The 26,592-nt window shown below is 45.7% G+C and overlaps 1 protein-coding gene across 24 annotated transcripts in view; it reads left to right on the top strand.

Annotated features, from left to right (window-relative positions):
* The window catches only part of PLEKHA7 (pleckstrin homology domain containing A7), a 245,255-nt gene that overhangs the window by 92,550 nt on the left and 126,113 nt on the right, over positions 1 to 26,592 (top strand). For 2 of the 24 annotated variants that reach the window (XM_016920487.4, XM_054661214.2), the window contains exon 1: positions 7,693 to 8,054. The exons of the other annotated variants lie outside the window; for them this stretch is intronic. In XM_016920487.4, coding sequence (XP_016775976.2) covers positions 7,972 to 8,054 — 83 coding nt within the window. In that variant the 5' untranslated portion in view covers positions 7,693 to 7,971. Of the gene's footprint in view, positions 1 to 7,692; positions 8,055 to 26,592 lie in introns of those variants that run through there. 24 annotated transcript variants of the gene reach the window in all.

Genomic DNA, 26,592 nt, shown 5'->3' with positions numbered 1-26,592 from the left:
TTCATTTCAGGAAACAGTGCCGGCATCCACTCAGTTGCTCAAACCAAAACGCTGGAAGTCTTGTTTTTCTCTTTCCTTCTCTCCAGTCATAAATCCCATCAGTGAGTCCTGTTGGCACTACCACTAACACACTTGGCAAAGCTGAATCCCTCCCAGGAGTTTCACTGTTGCCATTTTGGCCAGCCACTGTCCTCTCCCGCCTGTACTGCTGCAGCAGTCTCTTTAGCTCATCTCCCTGCTTTTCCCCACTTCTTTTCAGAGGCGTTGGCATGGAACTGTAGTCAGACTGGCTTTGCATACTGGATCCTCCACTTACTGTGATAGGCAAGTTACCTGACCTCTTTATGCCTGGGTTTTGTCATCTGTAAAACTGGGACTATAATAGTACTCATTTCAAAAAGTTTTCATGAGGATTAAAGGAGACCATACATACAGAGTTCTTAGGACAATTCAGAGCACATAGCTAAGCACCGAGTAACTATTAGGTTTTTATCGTCCTTAATCCCCGGGCCATCCTCTACATAGAAGATACAGAAATCTTTTTGAAAAGCAAATCAGATTATGCCTCCTTTCTTTTAAACCCTTCCATGGCTTCCTATTGTCTTTGGAAGAGAACCCAAATTCCTACTAGGTATTATAAGGCTAACCCGACTCCCCTACCTCATCTTTTCCTACCCTTCCCACTGGTCACTGAGTTCCAGCCTCACTTGTCCTTCTTCCTTCCCAGGAACAAACTTAGTTTATTCCCATCTATTCTTGTGCCAGGACAGCTCTTCCCCTGGGTCTTAGCTTAAATACCACACCTTAGCGAGGTCTTACCTGATGCATACCCTGACCTGCACATATCACAGTTTGGTTTCTTCATAGCACATGTTAATATCTGAAATATTTTGTTTGCTTATTTATTATCAGTATTTCTGTCCCTCTGTCTCTTCTGTCACTACTACATCTACTGTGGTTACTAGTCATGATTTGTAGAAGGCCTGAAAATAAATGTTTATTAGTTGACAGGTGGGGTGTGGCAGCTCATGCCTGTAATCCCAACACTTTGGGAGGCCCAGGCAAAAGGATTGCTTGAGTCCAGGAATTCAAGACCAGCCTGGGCAACATAGCAAGGTCCTGTCTCTACCAACAAAAATTGAAAAATTAGCCAGGCGAGGTGGTGTGCACCTGTAGTCCTGGCTACTGGGTGGGGAGGCTGAGGTGAGAGGATCACCTGAGCCCAGGAGTTGGAGGCCGCAGCGACCTATGGTCATGCCACCACAATCCAGCCTAGGTGACAAAGCAAGACTTTGTCTCAGAAAAAAAAAAAAAAAAGGAATGAATAATGATAGCCATCATTTATTTAGTACTATTGTGTCCCATGCTATTATACCATTCTGTTATTTAATCTTCATAATAATACTACAGAGGTAGGTATTTTTAATCCCACATTAGAGTTGAGGAATAGTGGCTCAGGGAAGAAAAAAAATTATCCAGGGTCCCCCAGCTGGTAAGTGGGTGAGCCTAGATTTTAACTCACATCTATGAGAGTTCATGGAGTTTATAGGTGATAACACTGGTGAGTTGAGAGCATTCATACCTGGCTTATGAGTAAAAGATGAGACTGTGCAGGTGTCAAAGGTATATCATCTTCATCCTTTTAAAATTTAACAGTTTTATAGACCTTCCTGTGTGGCCAATGCTTTCTTTACTTGTATTTTCCTCTTTCTGGCACCTTTCATCATGCCCTAGTTTTGTAATTTTGGAGAACTAGGAATCCAAAAGATATCCCAAGAGGTTCCAGTTGGATTCTGTTCAGCTTCTTCTTCTTCCCTTTTTTTTTTTTTTTGGAGATGGAATCTCATTCACTCTGTCCCCCAGGCTGGAGTGCAGTTGTACAATCTCGGCTCACTGCAGTCTTTGCCTCCTGGGTTCAAGGCATTCTCAGCCTCCCAAGTAGCTGGGATTACAGGCGCGCCACCATGCCCAGCTAAGTTTTTTGTTTTGTTTTGTTTTGTGTTTTGTTTGTTTTGTATTTTTTTAGTAGAGACAGGATTTTACCATGTTGGCCAGGCTGATCTTGAACTCCTGACCTGAAGTAATTTGGCCGCCTCAGCCTCCCAAACTGTTGGGATTATAGCTGTGAGCCACTGCACCTGGCCTCAGCTTCAATTATGAATTAATTCAAGCCTCCTTAGGTGACTCTTGCTAGAAGGTAAAGGTAGACAGGTATATTAGGTCTTTCTGGCCTCTTGGCTTAGAATTTCTCAGTGTGGGTTCCAGACCACAAGCAGCCAAATCACTGAGGGCTTGCTAAAATGCAGATTCCTGGGCTCACTCTAGACTTTTGGCATTCAATTCTCTGGTGGTGGGCCCCTGAAATCTTCATTTCTAACGTGGGGTTGTTCTGGTTAAAATATAAGTATGAAGATCATTGGTCATAGTTGTTCTAGCTTATTAGGTGTTTTGTGATTTGGTTTTGTTCTTTGATTTTAAAAAATCAATAAAGCTATTTATTAATTATTTTATTAAAACTTGTATTTAGATAGCTTTTGGTCTCTGGCCATGGAGCAAGTAGGCTTTTTTCCCACCTTAATGGCCCCTAGGTGCCAGGTGCTAGGCCCAAGTTGTCTTCCTTGATGGTGTGCTCCATGTTTCCAGCTTAGGCGAGGCAGGGAGCCTCATTTCTGTCCCTGAGCTGTTGCCTGGTTCTAAGGCACTGGCCAGCTCTCCAGTGGGTGGACCTTCTGATGCATTTGGTCCCGTTAAAATTATTTTTAAAATTCATGTTTGTTTTTGTTACTTTCCTCCCAGAAGCAATTCTGGAATGATCAAAATTCCCAGCGTTTAATGTTTGTATTTTCCTCCCCTCTGTTCACTCTCTAAATAAAGGCCTCATGTTTCAATAGACACAATAACAGTAAAATTAGCTTGATTAGACTCTAGGTGGATTTAAAATGTAACCTAATGGCAGCTCTGTCTGGCTTGGAAATCATGCGTTTTATTTTGAGCAGAGAATGTTGGTATTTGCAATGACTGGTAAGGGATTAAATGATTATTGAATTAAAGTGGTCAAATAATACAAGCATCCCTTATCTTTAGATCCTGTCCTGGTGGTTTTGCCTATTGTATTTTTATTTTTTATTTATTTGATTTTGAGACAAGGTCTTTCTCTGTTGCCCAGGCTGGAGTGAAGTGGCACAATCATAGCTCATTGTAATCTCTAGCTCCTGGGTTCAAGGGATCCTCCTTCCTCAGCCTCCCAAGTAGCTGGGGCTGTAGGCAGGTGCCACCATGCCCATCTACCTATACTGTTTTGAGAAACTTGGGCCCTCAGCTTGGAGTTTTAATCCTATCTGCCTTCAGTCCTTGGATTAAGAGTTCCTGGGTAATGCCACAAGAGAAAGTCAACAGAGTTGTCTTTCTTACCTCTGTTCCTTCCTCTGGTCTATGAGCCCTCTAGGTTCTTGGAAAGCTCAAAATGTGAAGCAAATTGTAGTTTAACAGCCTTGCGCCAAAGCATCCACAACTGGCCAGCTCCCTGCTCCCCAAAATATCCCAGCACATACTTTATTTTTATTTTTATTTTTATTTTTTTTTGAGACGGAGTCTCACTCTGTTGCCAGGCTGGAGTGCAGTGGCGCAATCTCAGCTCACTGCAACCTCCACCTCCTGGGTTCGAGTGATTCTCCTGCCTCAGCCTCCCGAGTAGCTGGGATTACAGGCACACGCCACCACGCCCAGCTAATTTTTTGTATTTTTACTAGGGACGGGGTTTCACCATGTTGGCCAGGATGGTCTCGATCTCTTGACCTTGTGATCCACCCACCTCGGCCTCCCAAAGTGCTGGGATTACAGGCGTGAGCCACCACGCCCAGCCCCAGCACATACTTTCATTAAATAATAATCCCCTACACTGAGGTGGTGCAGTTCCTTTTGTTCAAGAGCTTTTACCTCCACCCCCTAAAAGGAAAGTAGGGGCTTTATTAGGCTATTTACCAAGAAGAGGGGGAGGCAGAGATCACCCAACCAGTTATTACTGAGCCCAGTCTTATCTATGGCTTGCTCTTATTCAGCTGATTCTTGCCTGTGTGCTTGGTGGCACACCAGGTGTGAGAAAAGCAAGGTGAACAGTTTTGGGTTCTTAGGACCAAGAGTATATGCAGTATATGCTCTCGGCTTATTAAGAACCCAGAATATTTGGTAGAGAGTTTTGGGAGTAGGGGACAGACTCATTAGCTGATGGTCATGGCTGCTTCATGCTGGAACCTTTAGTTTAAGCTTCTGAGCATTATTATAAGCATAGCCCAGGAGGTAAATGTAAAAATAATTTTCTTGCCAGTTTTTCCTGCATGGTATCCTAGCGACGATGTACTTTCTGTCCTTGGGTGTTGGGGCACCAACTGGGGCCGTATCAAAGCTTGCAGAGGGAAGGAATATGAAGGGCATGGTCAGTCACCCCTTTAAAAGTCAAGGCATAGTTTCTTTTTAGTTTATCTTCTGGAGAGTTTTTTAAATGCAGTTATTTTTAAGCAGCATTTTATGTTGTGATTACCAAAGTACTATATGTTTATTGTCTGACAACTTCAGAAACACAGAAAATTCCAAAGGAGGAAGTAAAAATCAACTGTAATTCTGACATTGTTAACATTTTGGTAAATATCCCTCTAGTAGTCTTTTATTTATTTATTTATTTATTAACTGAACTTTCAAACAATGATTAGGTTCTAAAATTATAGTGTATGGTAAAAAAAAATCTCATAAAGTCAAATGTACCCTAAACTACCATGGACAGTAATTTTTATGCACACTAAAATTAGGCTTAAGAGCAACAAAAATCTACATGAGGGCCAGGTGCTGTGGCTCATGCCTGTAATCCCAGCACTTTGAGAGGGCAGGGTGGGAGGATCACTTGAGCCCAGGATTTGAAACCAGCCTGGACAACATAGTGAGTCCCCATCTCTAAAAAAATTAAAAAAAAAATTAGCTGGGCATGGTGGCACATGCTTGTAGTGTCAGCTACTCAGAAGACTGAGGTGGGAGAACCACTTGAGCTCTGGGAGGTCGAGGCTGCAGTGAGCTGTGATTGTACCACTGCACTAACATGATGGAGCAAGAATACTGTGTCTCCAAATACAAATACAAAAAAAAAAAATCTGGGGACAAAACCAATCTACCTTTAAGATTACTATCAAACCCCTAATGGTGAGTAGATGGTAGTAGAAAATTGAATTCTGTTCCAGCTTGCCTGTAAGGTTAATTTCATTCTGTTTTTTTGTTTTTGTTTTTGAGACAAAGTCTCACTCTGTCACCCAGGCTGGAGTGCAGTGGTGCAATCATAGCTCGCTGCAACCTCAAGCTCCTGGGCTCAAGAGATCCTCCCACCTCAGCAATGCCCAAAGTGCTAGGATTACAGGCGTGAACCATCACATTCTGTTTTAATGTTAAGGTTCTATACTTTAATATGGGTTGATAAATTTACTTGTTGTGAGGATGACATGCCATAGTGGCATCACATTTTACCTCAGATAGTAGGTTCTGAGTCAACCAGTAAGAAAAATAAACACAGGTGCTTACCACCTCCCTCCCCAACAGACTCCCCCTTCCCCCTCCACACACAATTGGGATGATTTGTTTTGTAACATTTTGTTTTATTCAACAGTAAGTATTTAGTATATCATTTTAAAAGTTGTATGTATTCCATCGTAAGCATGTACCACAGTTTATTAACCAATTTCCTGTTGTACAATTAGATCATTTCCAATTACTTGCTCTTATAAAAATGATGAGATGAACATCCTTGCGGATAAATCTTTGTGCTCATCCACAATGAAGTATTCTGGATAAATTCTTGGTTGCGGAATTGATGGTTCACAGGATATGAGCATTTTAAAGCCTTTTAATTCATATTGCCAAATTGTCCCCAAGGTCATTGCATGCTTCCTTCAAAGTGTCTTCTTGCCAACGTTACTGGAAGTTATTATTCAAAGGAGTCTTGCATAGCATGCCTTTTTTGTTTTTTTTGGATGACCCAGGGCTTCTATTCATTGTCTGGCCAATTTGTCCTGGAAAGAGTACATGAAAGGAGGCTAGAGATGATAAGTGCTGGTGGCTGGGTTGTGGGGGAGGGTGGGGAAAGATAACAGAAGGGTGAGCTTTGGAGGCCATTTCTTTACTCTGGCCTCCAAGCTATCTTCAGCAGACATCTAAAGACAGAATATTGCTTAATACTTAAAGGGCATATATAGTTTTAAAAAGCGTATTCACTATTATAATTTTTGATTTGGAAAATAATTTGGTCACCATAGAAGAATGGGAATGGCATTTGTATATTTATCCAAAAGGAAGTATGGTTTAAAAAAATATATGGAGAAACAATGTCCTAATCCAACCTAATCATTTTATTTTTATTTTGTTTTGAGACAAGGTCTCGCTTTGTCACCCAGGATGGAGTGCATCACAGATCACCGCAGTCTCAAATTCCTGGGCTCAAGCCATTCCCTCCCTGCCCCCACCCCCGCCTCAGCCTCCTGACTAGCTATGGCTGCAGGCTATCGCTACCACGCCCGACCCAACCTCTTATTTTAGATAGAGACACTGATACCAGAGAGTGGAAGGGATTTCTGTATGGCCACACAGCAAATTGATGACTGAGTTGGAGCCTCAAGTGAAGGTTTCCAAATTCCTGTACAGCGCTCTTTTGCAGAGGTAGGACAGCCATGGATCAGGGAGAGATGAGAAAACAGACATAAGGGCCTCTTTGGACAGATAGCCAGGCTCTCTTCTAGGGCCTGGGAGCCACCCTATGCCCCACCTGGATAAAAGCCCAGATGTGCCTAGCATGGCATTTCCACTTCTGCCTAATCATCTCCACCTGTGAATGGAAGCAAGCTTACACTTTAATACCCAGTGGTTTTGCCTGAACTTTCCCACCCACTGGGTAACGTCTCAGCTTTGTCAAGTATCACTTCGTCAGGGATCCTTTCTTGACTGCCAAGACTTAAGGCTCCCTGGTGCATTCTTATAGCACCTCTGTAATCCCCTTGCAACAATGGTAATTACCTTGTTCTGTATTTAATATAGGTCTCCCTGACTAGAGTAGAAGCACTGTGAGTGTAGGAAGATTATCTGTTGCTCCTGGCATATACTAACCCTTAAATGTTTGCATGTGTGAATATTTGGACGGGTGCTAATGAATGAATTAGAAGTGTGTGTGGGCTGCTGAGAGGTGCTGTAGTTCTGATTGCCTGCAGGATCAGGAGAGTGATCCCTTATTGCCAAGGGCATTGAGAAAAGAGAGAAAGAAAAGAGACATAGTTGAGGTTGCCAGGGCAGAGACAAGCCAGAGGGTATGGTCTCCTTCGCTGGGTGCCTGATAGCGGCCTCCTGGGCGATGAGGTCGCAGTCACATCCAACCAAGCCTTCATTCCTGGCTTGTCAGAATCCGTTCCCGCAATTTACCAGGGGTTGTTAGAAGACTCCTTGAATCATTGTGGGGAAGAGCATTCAAGGTCAGGACTCTTGGAGGGGAGACGACAGCAACCCGGGTCTCCTGCAGCCTGGTCTTCCCAGCCGATGGACACTTGCGGCAACGGATGACAGGTCTGCTGGTGTCTGGCTAGACGCCAGAACAGCGCAGTTCTGAGGCCGCAGGTCCTGCCCCTCCGCCCATTTCCCTCCCCCTCCTCAGCCTCTCTACCCCTCCCACTTGCAGCATCCTCTACGAGGAAAGGAATGTGCTGGGCTCGGACGCGCCGTCCCGGCCGAACGGCAGCACCTGGGGCGCGCTCTGGACCGCTGGGGTCCGCCGTCTGGCGCTGCGCCACGTGCTTTGGTCGGTGCTGATGTCAAGTGGGTGTGGGCTCCTCGGAAAGGCCCCGGCGAGGAGGAGGAGGGCGCGCGATGCGCCGCGGGCGAGCTGAGGCCCCGGCGCGCTCCGTAGCCCAGAGCCGCTGACCGGTGGCCCGCCCGGGCTCGCGAAGCAGTCGCATGGAGCCACGGAGCTGTCCTCCCTCGGACGCGTGCCCCGCCACGCTGGGGGTCTGGCAGGGGCGACCAAGGGGGGCCTGCAGGTGTGTGTGCGCGCTGTAACTTTCGGGGGGTCTGCGGGTTGTCGAGCGGACAGGGCGCAGGGTGCACGGGCTCCTTTTGGGGGTGCTTTGTGTCTGGGCGCGGGCGTGACTGGAGCCGGCTAGTCCCCGGCCAGCCATGAGCGAGGGAGCCGTAGCTGGCCGCTGGAGTTTCTGCAAGAGAATTCATTGAGCCGGCGCCCGGCTTTGGGTTACTCCTCGGGAAGGACGCCAAGGGAGCTGTTGTTGTTTTTAAAAATCGGGTCTCCAAGTACAGACTGCGTTCTTGTTAACAGGATTACCTCAGCAGCAGACAGCGCCGCTTCCCAAAATCGGCTGTGGTTGGGGACCCCACGGCCCCGCAGGCGTGCGGGCTGCGGGGACAGCAACTGGCCAGCAGTGGAGAGGGTGGGGACCGGGAGGTGGGCAAAGGCGACCCCGCCAAGCGTTCCGCCAAGTGTGCAGGGGCGCCTGCCCTTCCTCTACACCCACACTTGCCAGGAGCCGGCTACGGAGGAGGTAAGGGGTCAGCTTCTCGCCTGTGACAGCTCTGGTTTCAGACACACCTTCCCGGAGGAATGCAGAGGCTTTGTTCCAGGCGCCTGTCCCAGCCCCGAGCCCTGAAGCCCGCGGGCATAGGGCTGGGACTCCGGTGCCATTACTCATCTTTTATGGCAACGCCGGCAAGCTCCTAGGTAGGCAAGTTAATTATTAATGTGTCTAAGCTGGAGAGAGGAAATCTGAAAATGAGATTGGTGGGTTGCAGGCCTCCCCCTTTCTTTTTTTGGCTTTGGCAAGGCAAGGTTTAAGCCCAAGGTATTGCAGTCTATTTCCCTAGAAGGATAAGGGCATTCCCCCCAAGGCACCAGCACTGCCCCCGAAGGGTTCCCCTTTCGTTGTCGGTGGGACAGCCCCATCTCCTCCCAGAGGGCAGAAAGGGTGCATCCCTCAGTTTTTAATCTACTTTAGAACCCGTCTGTACCCCTCCTCCTTTGCCTTCCTAAATGCATCTCACTCCCATCCCCTTCCTCAAGGCAGCTTCCAGACCAGGTGTGGGAGACCTGAGTCCTCTCAGCAGGTAGAGTCTGAAACATTCTGAAAAATAGAAAAATGTTGCCCTGTCCCAGCCATGGTGCCTGAAAACCTCCTTGCGTGCTCCGCCAGTGCCCTCGGGTGTATTTTCAGGCCTGGGGGCTGTGGGCAGAGGAAGAGGTGTCTGTCAGGTGTCACCTGACTTGTCTCTCCCAGGCCCCTCAGCAGGAGGGGAGCAGAAAGGTCCAGGTGGGAAATAGAGAAGGTGGAGTGAGGCTCCTCCCTCAGGCAGTTTCAGTTTCCCTCCTGTCCTTGTCAGAGAGAGGGTGGGTCTAAGACTGATAGTTGTACAAGGTGTCCTGTTTGTGTGCTGGGGTATTTCTGGGTGGGGCCCTAATGAGTGGGAGTGGAAGGGCCCAGCCTTAAATGGAGGGCTGTGGACCAGGCTGGGCTCTGGGGAGGTGGGAGGGACGGGGGTTGGTTAGAGACAGACCCGAGGAGATTTTTTACCCCAGCCAGGGCCTTAGAAGAGTTGTGAAACTCAGCCTTCCTGGTAGCATTGTGTCTTAGAGACCTGGGAAGCTATTTGCTGGCTTAGGATACAGTTTTCAGTCCTGTTAACGGAAGGGTGGAAGGACTGGACTGTAGAGTAAGTGCGATGAGGAAGATGAGCATGTCTTGGAAGTTGACATTCTGGGGAGTGCAAGAGGCGGCTGAGTTTATGTAAGGGGGGGAGGGGCAAAGGCAAGAAATGTGGGGAGTAGGGTGGGCTTACTGGAGGCAAGGAGCGCAGGAAGGCAGATTTTAGCACTGGGTGTGGGCTGTGTATCAGAGAGGTGCTCCCAGACAGGCTGCTGTGCTCCCTCCCCCTCCTCCCAATTTTCTATCCCCTTTCTCAGTGACTTGGTTTGCTGAGTTCGCCTGCCTCTCTGCTCTGCTCTCCATGGGCTGGGCTGCTCCAGTCCCTACCTCACTCCAGCCTTCCAGGGAGAAAATGAGTGAAGGAAGGCTTGGCTTTAAAGAGGCTGTTGACTCTGATACCCTGGGTTGTTGGGGAATCAGTGCCACCTGCCCTGCCACCTGGGTTTGCAGTGTGTACACTCCATGGCAGCCCTCCCCTAACACATAGGGCTCTTGCTTGTAGAGTGCCACCTTCTCCAACCCTGCCCTGAGCTGCTGGTACTCTGTGAGTTGAGGATTTGAAGATGGCCTTGATTAGGAACAAGGTTTTTCTATTATGAAAAGTCTGCTCAAGCCAGCCGTCTAACGTCTCACCTTTTGGCCTGCTGGCCATGGCTGCATATTCGTGGATAATGGCCTAGCCAAGATGGCCTGGGGCAGCTACTACCCAAAGTGATTCCCGGAAAGAGTAGGTGGGTAGTGGGGTCCCTAGGGCACTGAGAGTGAGAGGGCATCAGAGGTTATAGGTTAGGGGGAAAGTGAGGCAGGTATCAGACTGTGGAATGGTGGGGTGAGGATATCATGGTCACTATGGATTGTGAGGTCAGAGGACTGAGTAGGGCTAGCTTGGAAATTCCCCATGTGTCTTGCTCCTAATGTCTGCACTGGATGGAGCAGGCTATGGTGAGTCCAACATCAGTGGAGGCCTCTGTCCTGGGGCCTGACTCCCCTTGCTCTCAGGGGAAAGGGGCAGCCTGTCTCTCTGCACCAGCTCCTTAGCTTGTCTTCTCTCTTCCCTCTTAAAAGAGGCACTTGGTTGATGGTGGTTACTGAGTTCCTCAGTAGCAGCTGTGGCAGGGAGCCTTTTCCTGGGATGGGTGGCAGGAGAAGCTCCCTAGGCTAAGAGAAGGGTGCTCTGATGGTTTGTTCTGACTCAGGCAAGATTGGGAGGAGAAATAGACTAAAGACCCTGGCAGTACTTGCAGTCTTGGTTTGCAAAAACACAAAGTTCCAACCTAGGGTTTGTACTATATCTGGTGAAGGGAAAAGAAGCCAGTGTTCCAGGCCTATACCCTGTGAGTACCCAGGAATGAGGGGAGAGAGAATGAGGGGTTAATTGAAGCAGTGTGGCAATTTCTTTGGAGGCTTGGGCTCAAATTCAGTCTCTGCTACTTATTAGCTTTGTGTCCTTCAGCTTCTCTGAGTCTCAGTTTCTTTGCCTGTTTGTTAAGTAGGGACAAGGCCACTCCCCCATCCTCAGGACAATTGTGAGAATTGTATGAGATGATTGTAAAGGATTTAATGCAGTACTTACCAATTGATAGCTTTTATTTTTCATTAATTAAGGCAGCTAGAGAGTCCTTGGATCATTAGCTGAGAGGTTTTTTTGTTTTGTCTGTTTTTTAAATGTAGAAAATAAGAATGTCAAGAATGTATTTTGTGCTGCTACCAGAGGCCATACCTGGGCTCCTAGGTTCGGATGAGACAACTGTCCTAGAAGGGTTTCATCTGACTTCCATATCAAACCTGTTTCCAGCCTCCAGATATTCAAAGAGGCCTTGGAGAACCCTGAATCTCTGACCGCAGGCATACAGCATAGCTGAACTGGAAAGGTCACCTGCTCAAACTCCTGCTGAAGCAGCCTTCTCTGGTCCAGCCAGGATTAGGGAATATTAGTCCTAAGTGCAACTGGATACCTGTCACATTTTAGCTGCGTGACTCTAGACGAGTCCTTTTATCTCTTTGAGCCAGTGTCCTTTGAGAATAATAAAACCTGCCTCACACAGTTGTTCTTATGCTCAAACAGGACAACGTATACTCAACTGTAATGCAGCATTGCATATTATTGATAGCTAACTAGATACCAGACAGTGATCTCAGTATGTTCATATATTATCTCATTGAATTCTCACAGCAAGTTATGATGCAACTTAATTATTGTCCACATTTCATTAATGAAGAAGTTGAGCTGTTAGGGATTGTAATTGTTATTGTTGGATAGCTGACTCCTTACTGGAAATCATGCATCTGAAGACCTATCTCCCAAAGTAGGAATAAACTAAAGTTCCTACAAATATGTTTGCATGCTGCCTTTCTTCCACTGACCTATTCTAATATCCCAGGCTATGTCTGAACATAAATTTGTAAAATAAGTTTGCTATTTTTGTGCCCCTCTCTGCCCCCTCATCCATAGGGTCTGTGGGGCTGATGGACACAGTGCCTTCTTGTCTGTGACTTTTAAGCGTCACTTGCATGGGATTGTAACCCTTTTTGCACTCACCCTAGCTAGTAGTTCCTTTTAAGAAAGAGGTTGCTAGTTTGATTTGAGTTTAGGCAGGGGAAATGTTTGGTCTAGAGCTGACTGTTAGGCTCAGAGTTTTCAAGGTCCCATCTTTCTTTCTGACGCATCTGGTAAGCTGTTTTGCTCTGTTCCAGATGATCTGCCAGTGAACAGAGGTCTGAAGTTCTCAATGTGTTAGAAAAAAAATGTAAAAGGAACAACAACAACAACAAAAAAAACGCCCTGTGAAAATAAGGGCTCCCAGCTGGTGGTGTTTCAGACACGGGCATTGCTCATTAACGGAGTTATGATCACAGCCCCAAATTCATTCTCATTACTTTTGTAGCATGTTTATAAGATTACAAAAAGGCTGTCACTTTGTGGGTTATTTTCTCTTTTTATTACATGAACAACATTTATGCAGGTGTGACACCAATACAGCAATACAGGTCTGGTTTGGAATAAAAAGTGAGATACCACGGGTGAGGCTCTAGGTGTGCTTAAGAGATTCTAGAGCTCTGGTTAGCAAAGAAAGAGTTTCCACGGCATGGAGCTGTGCACTCTGCTCCTGTAGCAGCCTGCTGGTGTCGTCAGAGTGGGCATAGTTCCTGTCACTTTACTGGAACTTGGAGTGACACATCTGAAGTCAGGTAGTCAGATATGTAATGGCAGAGACTGGACTCCAGGTCCCTGACTTTTCGGACTCAGAGGCAAGCGGTCTTATTTGTCCTGACAATAATTTAAATAATTTTTCCTATTATGTACACTTTGTGGGAAATTTAGAATATTATACTACAAAGAAGATGGAGGAGATTAAGGACTAAGCACCAAAGACAACCACTGTCCATATTTTGATGGATTTTGAAAAACCCTTTCTCTTTGTTTTGTTTGTTTAGAAATGGGGACATTTGTTTTTGTCAGGGGAGATTTGCTATTTGCTTGTTATTTATACATCTCTGGGCATATCTAATTTCCTCCCTTGGAACAGGCATTCTTTCTGTAAGCTTTGATTCTCTACAAATTCAGGTGAAGCTCTTTATTTTATGTAAAGCACTGTGCTAGGCGCTGTAGGGGAAAGAGATGAGCAAGCCATTCCTCTCTTCGGAATTTAGAATTAAGTGGGAGAGGCAGATGTGTACTCAACCAATTAGTACAGGTAGAGTAGTAATAACAAACATTTCTGATAGCCAGCCCTTTCCATGTGCTGTATACAAGTTACTCACATTTAATCCCCCATCAACCTTGTGAAGGAGGCATTGCCCATTTTATAATTGTAGAAACTCAGAGGTTAGTTTGCCTAAGGTGATAAAACTAGCAGCCACCCAAGCTGTGATCCAAATCCAGGTTGTCCCATTACAAAAGTAAGTGTCCTCTGTTATGAAAAACGGCTGGTATCACAAATCCCAGAGAAGGGAAACTCAAAGTCAAAGTCCTTTGTGAAGAAGGAAGAGATAGTACATATCTCTTTGTCATTCCCTCTCTCATCCTTTCTCTCTCTCTGATTCTAATTATATTGAGTAATATTTGTTGTCTTTTTTTTCCCTGCTTAGAATCTTTTGTTTATTTGGGTCATTTGATAATAAATCTGAGTATTGGAACTGGAGGGGAATGGAAAGGTTATCTAGACTATCCTTTTTACTTTCTTTTTTTTTCAAATTTTTAATTTTAAGAGATGAGGTCTTGCTCTGTTGCCCAGACTGGAGTGCAGTGGTGTGATCATAGCTCACTGCAGCATCCAACTCCTGGGCTCCTGACTCAGCCTCCCAAGAAGATAGGGCTACAGGTGTGAGCTACCATGCTTGGCTAAGTTTTTTTCTTTTTTTAGAGGTGAGATCTCACTATGTTGCCCAGGCTGGTCTAGAACTCCTGGCCTCAAGTGATCCTCCTGCCTGTCTCCTGAGAAGCTGGGATTGCAGGCACCAGCCACTGCATCTGGTTCTTTTTATTTTCTTACTGGAGAAAACTGAGTCTCAGAGAAGAGAAGTGACCTGGGCATACAGAATAGTTTTTAGTTAAGTGAGGACCAGAACCCAAGTTTTCTTTTCACCAGAGTTTCCCAAAGTGTGCAATGATATGGGGTAATCCAGGGGTGAATCTTTCTTTTCTTTTCTTTCTTTTGAGACAGAGTTTCACTCTTGTCACCCAGGCTGGAGTGCAATGGCGTGATCTCAGCTCACTGCAACCTCCGCCTCCCAGGTACAAGCGATTCTCCTGCCTCAGCCTCCCAGGTAGCTGGAATTACAGGCATCTGCCACCAAGCCCAGCTAATTTTTTTGTATTTTTTAGTAGAGATGGGGTTTCATCATCTTGGCAAGGCTGGTCTCAAACTCCTGACCTCAGGTGATCCGCCCACCTTGGCCTCCCAAAGTGCTGGCATTATAGGCATGAGCCACCGTGCTGGGCCTAGGGGTGAATATTTCTTAATAGTTTTTTTTTTTTATGTGAGTATGTAATGTTTTTCATGTGTGTTTGAAGAAAAATATAACTAGAACATCAAAGTCATCATTTGGCAGCTGTTATGCTTAGGATATAGCTAGAGTCCTTGTGGTCTATTTAAAGGAAAAAAGTGGAAGTACAGGTTGGACAAGATGTGGCAGAAATTACAGAGGCGGTGTGAGCGATGTGTGGTTAATGTTAGGGAAACAGTGCATTTATACCAGTTTACACTTCCTCCTAATGGATTCACCTGCCTGGCCAGCTTTATTATTTCAGGGGCAAGTAGAAGGGAGCCAACCCTTAGTGAAAACATACTACTTGCTGGGCATTTTACCAGCTGGTCAGTATCAACGGGCTCATTGTACTGATGTGTATATATTGAGAAAGCTCAGAGAAGTTGATTAACAAGCTCAAGGTTACAGAGGATAGGTTGGAGAGTGAAGGTTCAGATCCCAGCTTGGGCTGCTTCAGTTGCCCCTTATAGCCACCTGCTGCCTTCCATAAGGTGAGTGAGCCTAGGACCTTTCTCCTCCTAGGTCTGACTCCTGTTGGGATTTGAAGGTACCAGGCTCAAGTGGAAATGAATGTGGTTGGGTTGCTAGGTTGTTGCTGTAGCCTGCTAATTTAAGGCTTGATTTTGATAGAATTTTAAAGAATGTGCAGTATTTATCAAATCTGACTCATGCTATTCAGTGATAGAACCCTTATCCTGCTTCTGTCCATGTTGTGATGACGCCATGTGAATTGTGAGCCCCAGGAAGATGTAGATTGTGAATGACTCTTGAGATTGAGTCATCTATCCATACTTTCAGAGTTCAGAGAATGAACTAGTAGGCATTTACCTAGAGTGGAGCTGTGGAGGTGAGATGTGGGCTGCTTCCATGTTAGCTGAAGAAACCTGGAGCTGTAGGTTATAGAGAGAAGAATGACTTTCAGGGCCCCTTGTGGGACATTTTGTCTAGAACAATGGGATCCAAGCTTTGGGTCCCTCCTAAACCAACCAAGAAGGTTCAACTTCTTAGTGCTTTAGGACTACATGGAGCATGGCCTCTTGCACAAGGCAAACAGTCACTGTGCATCTGCCATGTGGTAGGTGCTATGATAGTGGAGTGGGCCAGATGATGGGCTCCTCCAAAAGATGTCCATGTGCTAATACCCAGAACCTGTGAATATGTTACCTTATATGGGAAAAGGGACTTTCGGATATGATGAAGGGAAGGACTTTGGGATGGGAAGATCATTCTGGATTATCTGGGTGGGCCCATGTAATCAGAAGGGTCCTTATAAGATCAGAGTAAGGGAAGGAAATATGAGGAGGGTAGTAGAGGTTGGAGCGTTGTGCCCTTGAGCCAAGGAATGTGGGCAGCCTCTAGAAGCTGGAAGAGGCAAGGAATGGATTCTGCCCTAGGGCCTCCTGAGGAGCACGGCTCTGCTGACTCTTTGATTTCAGTCCAATAAGACTGATTTTGGACATCTGACCTCCGAAACCTTAGGATGAGAAATTTGTGTTGTTATAAGTACCTAAATTTATGATAATTTGTTATAGCAGCAATAGGAAGCTAATATAGATAGACACAGAAGATGAACAGTGAATATAGCGTATCTCTGCCTTCAAGCAGCTCTCAGTCTAGTGGGGAAGACAGGCAAGTCAACAGCCAATTTTTTATTTTTTATTTTTTTGAGACAGGGTCTTGCTGTGTCACCCAGGCTGGAGGGCAGTGGCGTGAATTTGGCTCACTGCAAATTCCACCTCCTGGATTCAAGTGATTCTCCTGACTCAGCCTCCCAAGTAGCTGGGGTTACAGGTGCCTGCCACCAAGCCCGGCTAATTTTTGTATTTTTTGTAGAGACGGGGTTTCACTGTGTTGGCCAGGTTTGTTTTGAACTCCTGACCTCAATTGATCCGCCCGCCTCGGCCTCCCAAAGGGTTGGGATTACAGGTGTGAGCCACCGTGCCCAGCCTCAACAGCCACTTTTGATAATAGTGGTAGTGTCCGAATAGGGCTATTAATCCAGGATTCTGTGGGACCTAATCCAGCCTGACCTCAGGGGTGCCACTGAGGATAAGTTGGAGGAAGGTGGGCAGGGAAGAGCCTTTATGGCGGGAAAAAAAGAGCATCAGTGTCATCTCAGTCAGATCAGAAAAGTAGGTGGAGCTTACTGGCAGTCCTTGCAAGGGAGAAAGCTGGTTCCATCTAAATTGGTGCAGTCTCCGTGGCTGTTTTCAGACTTAAGCCTTTTGGGCCTTGCATAATTGGGGAGATAGGTTGAAAAGTCCTGTTTCCTCTTCAGGGTTGTGTGATAATAGAGTTGATTGTTCCAGGCACTGCTGTGGCTTTTTTACACATTGTCCGATCTAATCCTCAAAACAATTGCCTGAGGTAGGGACTGTTTTCCTCATCCTATGATTGAGGGAAATGAGACTTAAGTTAATCAGGCCCAACAGCACACAGCTTGTAAGTAGTGGGGCTGAGATTCGAATCCAGGTCTTTAGGTGTCAGAGCCCATGTTCTGAGCATGGTTTTCTGCGGTAGAAAGTCCACTTGGTGCTTCTGCACAGCAAAAGAAACTACCATCAGAGTGAACAGGCAACCTACAAAATGGGAGAAAATTTTTGCAATCTACTCATCTGACAAAGGGCTAATATCCAGAATCTACAATGAACTCAAACAAATTTACAAGAAAAAAACAACCCCATCAAAAAGTGGGCAAAAGATATGAACAGACCCTTCTCAAAAGAAGACATTTATGCAGCCAAAAGACGCATGAAAAAATGCTCATCATCACTGGCCATCAGAGAAATGCAAATCAAAACCACAATGAGATACCATCTCACACCAATTAGAATGGCGATCATTAAAAAGTCAGGAAACAACAGGTGCTGGAGAGGATGTGGAGAAATAGGAAAGCTTTTACACTGTTGGTGGGACTGTAAACTAGTTCAACCATTGTGGAAGTCAGTGTGGCGATTCCTCAGGGATCTAGAACTAGAAATACCATTTGACCCAGCCATCCCATTACTGGGTATATACCTAAAGGATTACAAAACATGCTGCTATAAAGACACATGCACACGTATGTTTATTGTGGCATTATTCACAATAGCAAAGACTTGGAACCAACCCAAATGTCCAACAATCATAGACTGGATTAAGAAAATGTGGCACATATACACCATGGAATACTATGCAGCCATAAAAAATGATGAGTTCACGTCCTTTGTAGGGACATGGATGAAATTGGAAATCATCATTCTCAGTAAACTATCGCAAGAACAAAAAACCAAACACAGCATGTTCTCACTCATAGGGGGGAATTGAACAATGAGAGCACATGGACACAGGAGGGGGAACATCACACTCTGGGGACTGTTGTGGGGTGAGGGGAGGGGGGAGGGATAGCATTGGGAGATATACCTAATGCTAGATGATGAGTTAGTGGGTGCAGCGCACCAGCATGGCACATGTATACATATGTAACCAACCTGCACATCGTGCACATGTACCCTAAAACTTAAAGTATAATAATAATAAATTAAAAAAAAAAAAGTCCACTTGGCCAGATATGAGAGGACCTGAGTTCTAGTCCTAGGTCTGCTTCTTCTTAGACTTAGAGCAGGTCAACCTACTTACCAATCTGTTTTCCTGTCTGTAAAAGGAGATAAGAGGCCAGCCTGCCTCAGAGATGTTGTGAGTTCAGGGCAATGTTGCCTGAAGGCAACGTGTCTCAGACACCTCTGGAGAGGGCCTTGATAGTGAACCTCATCCCCTTAAGGGTCATTGAGGTGGGTTGGGGAATTCGGCCACAGGGGATCATTGAGGTGTCCACATGGGGCTATTATATTTGCATCTGTGGGTAGTGGTGGAGATAGAAAGTGGGCAAGAAACAGCAGAGTGGCCTGTCTCAGGGCACTGGGAGTGGGGTATAAGTCTAGGAGAGAGAGGTGTGGCCTGCATCATGTTTTCTCCAAAGACATGAATGCTGGAGGCTGCTGAGGAGAAAAACCTTTCTTGTCTTGGGGTCAAGTGACAAGCATTTAGTCCCAGCCCTGCCACTTAACCATCTGTGTGATTTGAGGCAAGTTGGCTGGAGTTCCGTAACCTCCATTTTCTCATATGTAAAACAGGGCTAATGATTCCCATGTTGCAGAGCATGTGAAAGCATCCCATCCCTTTCCTGGTATGCAGTGGACATTGATAAATAGTGGTGAACTCTAGATCACTTTAGTATTTCCCGGGGTTAATCCAATAAGTCCCAATTCTTTGCAGGATTCCACATTTCTCCCTTGCCTTTCAGACTCACTTAGGCACATTGTAGTTGGATGTGAAGGAAGGTCCGGCCATAGAATGAGACCCCCATGAATTCTTGAGGGGGAAGACCCTGTGCTTCCTGGAAGGAGATGCTGATCAGTGTTTTTCTGGTGGCTGCAGTGGGTACGCAGGGCCATTCTGGAAGCGAGAATGTTTGTCTTGCCAAGTACGAGATTGAGTGTCACCGGTTTGCTTTCTGGGAATAATGGCTGTGCCGATGAAATAGATTTATGGCGCTGAGGTACGTCAGAGATGAGACTGATTTTTTTTTCCCACTTTAAATGTCGATGTTTTCTAATTATTCAAATAATGTGCTTATTTTAGAATATTGGGAAAGTATCAAGAAAGAAAAAAATGTCTACTTCTAAGTCCAGGGGTGATTACTGCTAACGTTTTGGTAAATTTCCCTTTCTTCTTTTTTCAAATGCACATAAGCTTTTTTTTTTTTTTTAATATGCTTTATGCACTTACGATATCATGTGTATTTCCCAGATCATTACATATTCCTTAAGAACATTTTTATTTGGTACATAACAGTCTATGGTGCACACATGCCATAATATTCTTAATTATTCCCTGTTCCATAGTTAGGCATTTAGATTGCTTCTACTTTTCTCCTAAAATACATAAAAATATTTCACTTTTTAAAGAACGATTTTCTTAAATTCCTGGAACTGGGATTCCTAGATCAAAGAATAATCACATTTAAAAGTGTATTTTGGTGGACTCTTCTATTTACCTTATATTAAAAAGCAAAAAAGTTATGGTGTGGTGAGGCGGCTGCAGGCCAGCTTGGGTGAGGTCCCTGTTTCTGACCATTGTGCACAGAAGGCTGCCTCCTTGCTGCTCACTTGCTTCCTGGCGGACAGTACAATCAGCCTCTTGTGGTTTGCCAGTGAAATTTAAGTACTGGGTCAGCCTTTCCAGTGCTTCCCTCTCTGTCAGGAAGTTCATCTGTGAATCTAACCTAAATCTCATCTGCTGCATTTTAAATCCTCACCTGCTGTCGCTTCCCCTCAGTGGAGTGGAACAGAGCAAAGCTGCGCACTGTCTGCAGGCAGCCTTGTTCACCTCTCTCCCCTGACCACTGCGACGCCAGCTGCCAGCCTTATGTTACCCTGGAGGAAATTTGAGGGTGTCTGGCTACTGCTGTCGAGACTGGGAGGGCGGTCCTTGCATCAAGTTGCTGCTGATAACACCAGGTAGGGTTTCTGAATCCTGGAGTGCCCATGCTGTGCGGGCCAGCATCTCCCGTGCCCTCTGCAGAACTTGTGGGGGCAATTAGCATTCAGAGTGGCACTCTCCTCTGGATGCTGTGGGTCTATCAGATTCATTCTTTGTGGGAAAAAAATGTGGCTGGAGCAGGGACTAATTGCATTTCAGCCCCAATTGCATTGGCCAAGTGGTAAATGTACAGTGAAGGAAGATGGCCAGGCAAGGAGGGGCGTTTGAGAACATTCTGGTAATAGGAAATCCGGCTGTCATTGTGGGAGGGAAAGGTCCCACCCTGGGCCTCCCACCCTTGGCATAAAGCAGCTGTGCCCTCTACCAGAACAGCCTTGGCCACCTTTCTTAGCGTGGGTCCATTGTTGAGAGCTGACAGCTTTATTACGGAGCAGTGGGATGTTAATTTGGAAGAGAAATGAATATAGCTGCAACTTCATGGGCAGCAAGAGGCCCCTTGTGTCCCCTCACTTAGGCATTTTAGAGCTGGCTGGCAATTGGCCAGCAGGGTGGAGCGAGTCACACAGGAAAGAGTCTGGGAATTGAGTCCTTGCAGCACCTGTGAGAATATCTGAGCATGGCTAGAAGCCCAGAGGAGATGGAGCCTGAAGCCTCCCGGGGACCCAGTCTGGGCTGACTGACCTCCAGCTCCCTGCCCTCCCCTCTATCACAGCACCTGGAGGTCCTGCCTTAATGTTAACTGCTTGATGCTCCCAGCTTGTCCTTGGAAGTTCTACACACGTAAGATGAGATGCCTTGTTTTACACTTTGCTATTCCCTCCTTCAGTGTCTCGTACAGTGTAGATCTTGATTGAAATGAAATCAGCATTTAAGAGGCAAAACCCAGGGGTTTTGGGCACTCAATAAAGAAGCTAGTTCTCTGCTCTTCAGCTCCCATTTAAAATATCCATGTCAGAGTGTTATTCATCCTTTTGAAGAGGGGAAGCTTTTTCTGTCTCCCTTTATAGTTATACCAAATTCTCTTTGGTGCTGAATGTCACTGTACTTTCAGCTTAGTGGGTTGAAGTTGGAGGCCAAAGTCCCCACTGCAAGGCCTTAGCCCAGTGAGTGCCACCCCTGGCTGCACATTAGAATGCCTTGGGGAGCTTTTAAAAAATATGTCTGGGACCTAGTGCCAGAGATTCTGATTTATTTGGTCTGGACTGGGGCTCTGGCATCATTTTAGAAACATTCCACTGAATAAGGAGTAAGGTGTGTCTGCCATACCCTATCAGCAGTTTCCCTTTATGGGAAGATACATAGTGGAAGCCTGTGACATCTGCAGCAGTAGGTTACTCCACGTCCTTTTTGGAAGCAGAAAGGGTAAAGTGCCAAATGAGAGCATTGCATCAGGGCTTTCATGTGAGGGATTGGCTTGATGGGAAGGCTCCAGAGATGTATCTTGTGCCCATTTCTGTTACCAGGGTGTGCTCTGGCTGTGTCGCTCTGCTTGGTAATTAAGCAGGTGCCGTGGATGGGATGAGGATGCTTTGGTTTAGGTTAAAGATAAAAAGGAAGAAGCAGGATATGAGTGTGTCTCTATTTGATTCATCAGCACAGGGACTGGATTAACTTTTTTCTCAAGCTTTTGGAGCAGGTGGGAGAGCGTGGGGAAAGAGCTCTGAGTGAATTGAGGATGGCTTTTCAGTTTGGGTCTAGAAGACAGGTCAAAGAGGTGGGTGCCTGCAGTGAGTGTTCAACCCTGCATGGCTCTCTGTTATCCCCGAGACCTCACTTCTGCCAGTTTCCTCTTGAATGTTGTAGAGACCTCTTTACAGAGGAGTCAATAAGGGACCAGACTACTGCCGTGAGTGAATAAGCACCTTGGCTGTGTGTGTTTGGATTTGGCCGTGGGTTCCTTTTTGTGACTGAGAAAGATTGCACTCCTTTTTGGCTAATGCACATGACTTGATGTCCTGAGTCTTACCCCTTCTCCGATGCCCTCTGGGGTGTTTGTGGTTGGAGCTTTGTTCCAAGAGTAGCCTCCCAGGTTGAAGGGCTGTTTTTGTGGTTGCAGCTGCCCCTTAGCTTCTGTCTCATGGCTGGCCTGCTCCCTGGCCCTGTCAGCCTTAGAGAAGTTGAAGCTCCCTTGAGAGAACCCCTGTAGTTTTCCCACAGGTGACGAGGCCTGCGGGTTAACACCTGGGGTGCTGATGATGCCATTCCCCAAACTGGCAAATCCTGCTTAGAAAAAAGATACACACATTTTGATTTCCTCGTGCTGTTTCAAACTGCAATTTGCTAATCACCTATAACAGATTCCTCTTGGGTGCTTGTTAAAAATGCACAATGCCTGGGAATAAAACCGAGGAATTTGCATTTTAGCCAGGATCCCAGGTCATCAGATATAGGAATGTTTCAGAATCACTCAGTTAAAAAATGTCACATCACTCTTGCTTTACAGTCGGGAAATGTGACAGAGTGGTTAAGTGACTTGCCCAGGATCACACAGTAGATTACAGCTGGAGCCAAGCCTGGAAGAACTCAAAGCCAAGTCCAGAATGTTATCTCCACTTCATATTTGTATGGAGCTTTGTTCTTTGCAAAGTGTAGTCCATCTTTCTGCTCCTCTAGTTTGCTTAGATGGAGAATGCCCTTGTTGATTTTGGACCAGATTATTCTTTGTTGTGGGGGGCTGTCCTGTATATTGCAGGCTGTTTAGCAGCATCCCTGGATTTTACCCCCTGGATGCCAGTAGTGCTTCTCAGTTGTGACAACCAAAAATCTCTCCAGGCATTATCAAATGTCCCCTGGGGGGCAAAATTGTCCCAGTTGCAACCCAGTTGTCCCAGTTGCTTTAGTGGGGGAAGCCGTGTTCCAGGGATGTTCCCTAGTGGTATCCCATGACATTTATTTTTATGTTTGGGGACTTGTAAAATTTGCAGAGCTGGCTTCTTCCCAGCTTCGCTAATAAGCTGGATTACAAACATAAATGAAGTCACACTGAAAATAAGCTCTCTCCTCATCTTTGTTTTGGCTTACAGAGGGAAGGCATAAATAAGCTTGGAAAGATCACTGACTTTGGACTCCAATCTGCAATTTGCCTGCCACCCTGGGCTTTCTAGGTGTGTGATCTTGGGCAAGTCGCTTAATTTTCTGGAACTCCTTTCCTTATCTGATTATGATAGAAAGAAATGTTTGTTGTGAATGAGAATTAAGTGACACCTTGGATGTGGAAGTGTTTATAAAACATTACTCATATATTAATTGGTGCTGATAAAATTCAAGTCTAATTACTAGCACTTGAGATTTTCTCAAATTTAAAAGTGCAGAACTCAGCACAGCAATTCTAGACTTGTATTTGGCCAAGTATATTATCCTTGTCATCTTCCCATAAAGTTAATCTTCCCCTCTCCCACTTTAAATTTGATCTACCTCTTCTTGGTGGCCATTGCCATATCTCTTTAGGGTCATTGTCTCTGCAAGATTGGCCATTAGGTTATTACCTCTGGCAACAGCTGGTTTCTTTTTATGGTGAGGTTTCCGAAGGGCTGTCAGATGTATTATGAAAAGTGAAACCATGACACTTTATTTTCCCTCATTGCCAGCACCCAGAGAGGAGCATGGTTAATTCATACATGAGGCCTGAATGTGGGCAGTGAAGCAAGCATCAGACTGCAAAAAGATGCAGATGAACTTAAGTATCAAGGTCTCTGGGCTCTTTGGCACAGCCAAGCTCAGCTAGTGCAGTGCTTCAGTTTGCAGAGGAGGAAACTGAGCCCAGAGAGGGAGCATGACTGAGGTGTCACAGGGGCAGAGTGAGAGTATGGCCCAGGCTCTCCAGGAGCTCAGGCTCTCAGCACAGTATTTGCACCTGTCTAGGCTGCTGCCTTGGAGAGTGTGGTGGGGAGCAGGCCCTACTCTGTATCCAGGGTACTACTGCTGCCTTCTGTTTTCCTTCAGATGTTGCCATGCAGGCCCTGTGAAACTGTCTCTTTCTGCTCAGTAATTTATGGATAGAATTTTGCCAGAATACACACAGTACAAGATGTGGTTGTCACTGATTTTTGGAATATCTTGAGGGGAAAGGCAATGAACATTAAGAGTCTCCTGTTTCTGTGTGAACATAGAAAGACTGAGAAACTGAAGCTTGTTTTGTTCCTCAGTAACCTCAAACACCACCTCTTGGTCACACATTTTCTCCCGCTAGGATGTGCTCCTATATCACTACTAATATTAATTATTAGTGTTATTAATACTTGGCTGCTGAGTACTTACTGTACGTCAGTGCATGTGAAGTGTTCAGCACAATGCATGTATCATTTAATCCACCCAGAAACTCTACAAAGATGGTGCTATAATTTTCTCCATTTTGTAAATGAGGAAACAGGTTAAGGTCACAGAGTAGGGGGGAGAACTGAGATTCAAATCCCTCTAATTTATGAAGCCTAAATTGGCTTGTTCCAGCTCTGTTGTACTGATTTCTGTGGAGGTGATTACCGTAAACCCCACCTGCCTGCTCCTCTTCTCCAGCCAAATTTGAAGCATTTGATGTCCCTGTGTTAGTCTGCTAGGGCTGGCGTTACAAAATAACACGGGCTGGGTAGCATTAATGATAGTTTATTTTCTTGGCTGGGCGCGGTGGCTCATGCCTGTAATCCCAGCACTTCGGGAGGTTGAGCCAGGTGGATCACCTGAGGTCAGGAGTTTGAGACCATTCTGGCCAACGTGGTGAAACACCATCTCTACTAAAAATACAAAAATTACCTGGGCATGGTGGCACATGCCTGTAATCCCAGCTACTTGGGAGGCTGAGGCAGGAGAATCGCTTGAACCCCAGAAGCAGAGGTTTCAGTGAGCCGAGTTCGCGCCACTGCACTCCAGCCTGGGCTACAGAGCAAGACTCTGTCTTGAAAAAAAAAAAGAAAAAAAAATTATTTTCTCAGTCTGGGAGCTCGAAATCTGAGATCAAGGGGTCGGCAGGTTTGGTTCCTTCTGAGACTTCTCTCTTTGGCTTGAAGGCTGCCACCTTCTCACTGTATCCTCACATGGTCATCTCTGTGTCCAATTTCCCCCTCTTATGAGAACACCAGTCATATGGGATGAGGATCCACTCTAAATACCTCATTTTAACTTGATCACCTCTTTAAGGATCTAATCTCCAAACACAGTTACATTTTGAAGTTCTGGGATTAGGACTTTGAATATTAATTTTGAAGGGAACACAGTTCAGCCCACAACAGTCCTGCTATTTGTCAGATGGCCAGCTGGAACTTCTAGGGCTGTCCTGACTGTGTGACAGCTGGTTAGGCTGTCACCTGCCCTCAGCAGTGCCGAGAGCCTGAATGAGAAGAGCTGTCCCTCACTCCAGGGCCCTAGAGGGCTGCTATCAAGGAAAGCACAGCCTTCAGAGACTAAGGCCTGAGTTTTGGCTGATTGGACTTAACCTTCTAGAGCCTCATCTTCCTCAGCTGTAAAGTGGAGGTGATTCCTGTCTTAAATAAATTAAACACTTCATATTGAAAGTGTTTGTAGCTTTGAGTTCAGATGGGGTCGTGAGACTAATGATTACTCAGCGCCTAATCCATTACCCCCATTCCAGGGGATGGTGGAGTGGGAGCTTTGGGGAAGAATGCTTAAGGGAATGAAATACAGAGACAGTTGAAAAACAAACTGATCTCCCTCGCCAGTCATTTCCGAGGCCTTCTTACCCAGCTTTTCACCTTCTAGCAATACCATGGCACTGTGTGTGGCTGAGGTTCGGTGGCTCCACCCCAGAGGGCCTCATTTTGCTCTTCCCTGGGGCTCTGCTGCAAAGAAGTCAGCTTGGAGAGGGGCTGTGGGCTCAGCTTGCTTAAAGAGAAATTGCCTAATATACAGTTTGGGTTATCATGACCTTGAGGAAAGTATAGAATTAAAAAAAAATTCTTTTATACTATGAAGGTCATATAACTGCATTACATAAAAAAATGGGATAATAGAGACAAAGGGGAAAAGCAGCCATATTCACTTCACCTTAATGTATCTTCTGGATTTTATAGAAGAGTGGGGAAATAACATTTATTTTAATTAATGTATTTTTTAAATTTGAGACAGGATCTTCTTGCTCTGACACCCAGGTTGGAGTGCAGTGGCATGACCATGGCTTACTGCACCCTCGATTTCCCAGGCTCCAGATATCCTCCCACCTCAGCCTCCCAATAGCTGGGACCATGGGTGTGTGCCACCACACCCAGCTAATTTTTGTATTTTTGGTACAGATGGGGTTTTGCCATGTTGCCCAGGCTAGTCTCAAACTCCTGAGCTCAAGTAATCTGCCACTTTGGCCTTCCAAAGTGCTGAGATTACAGGCGTGAGTCACTGTGTCCAGCCCTGTCTTTTATTTATTTTAAATAGGTGTACATGATATGGCATGGAT

Source organism: Pan troglodytes, chromosome 9 (genome assembly GCF_028858775.2).
Source record: "Pan troglodytes isolate AG18354 chromosome 9, NHGRI_mPanTro3-v2.0_pri, whole genome shotgun sequence".
NCBI lineage: Eukaryota > Metazoa > Chordata > Mammalia > Primates > Hominidae > Pan > Pan troglodytes.
This window is presented reverse-complemented; position numbering and strand designations above follow the sequence as displayed.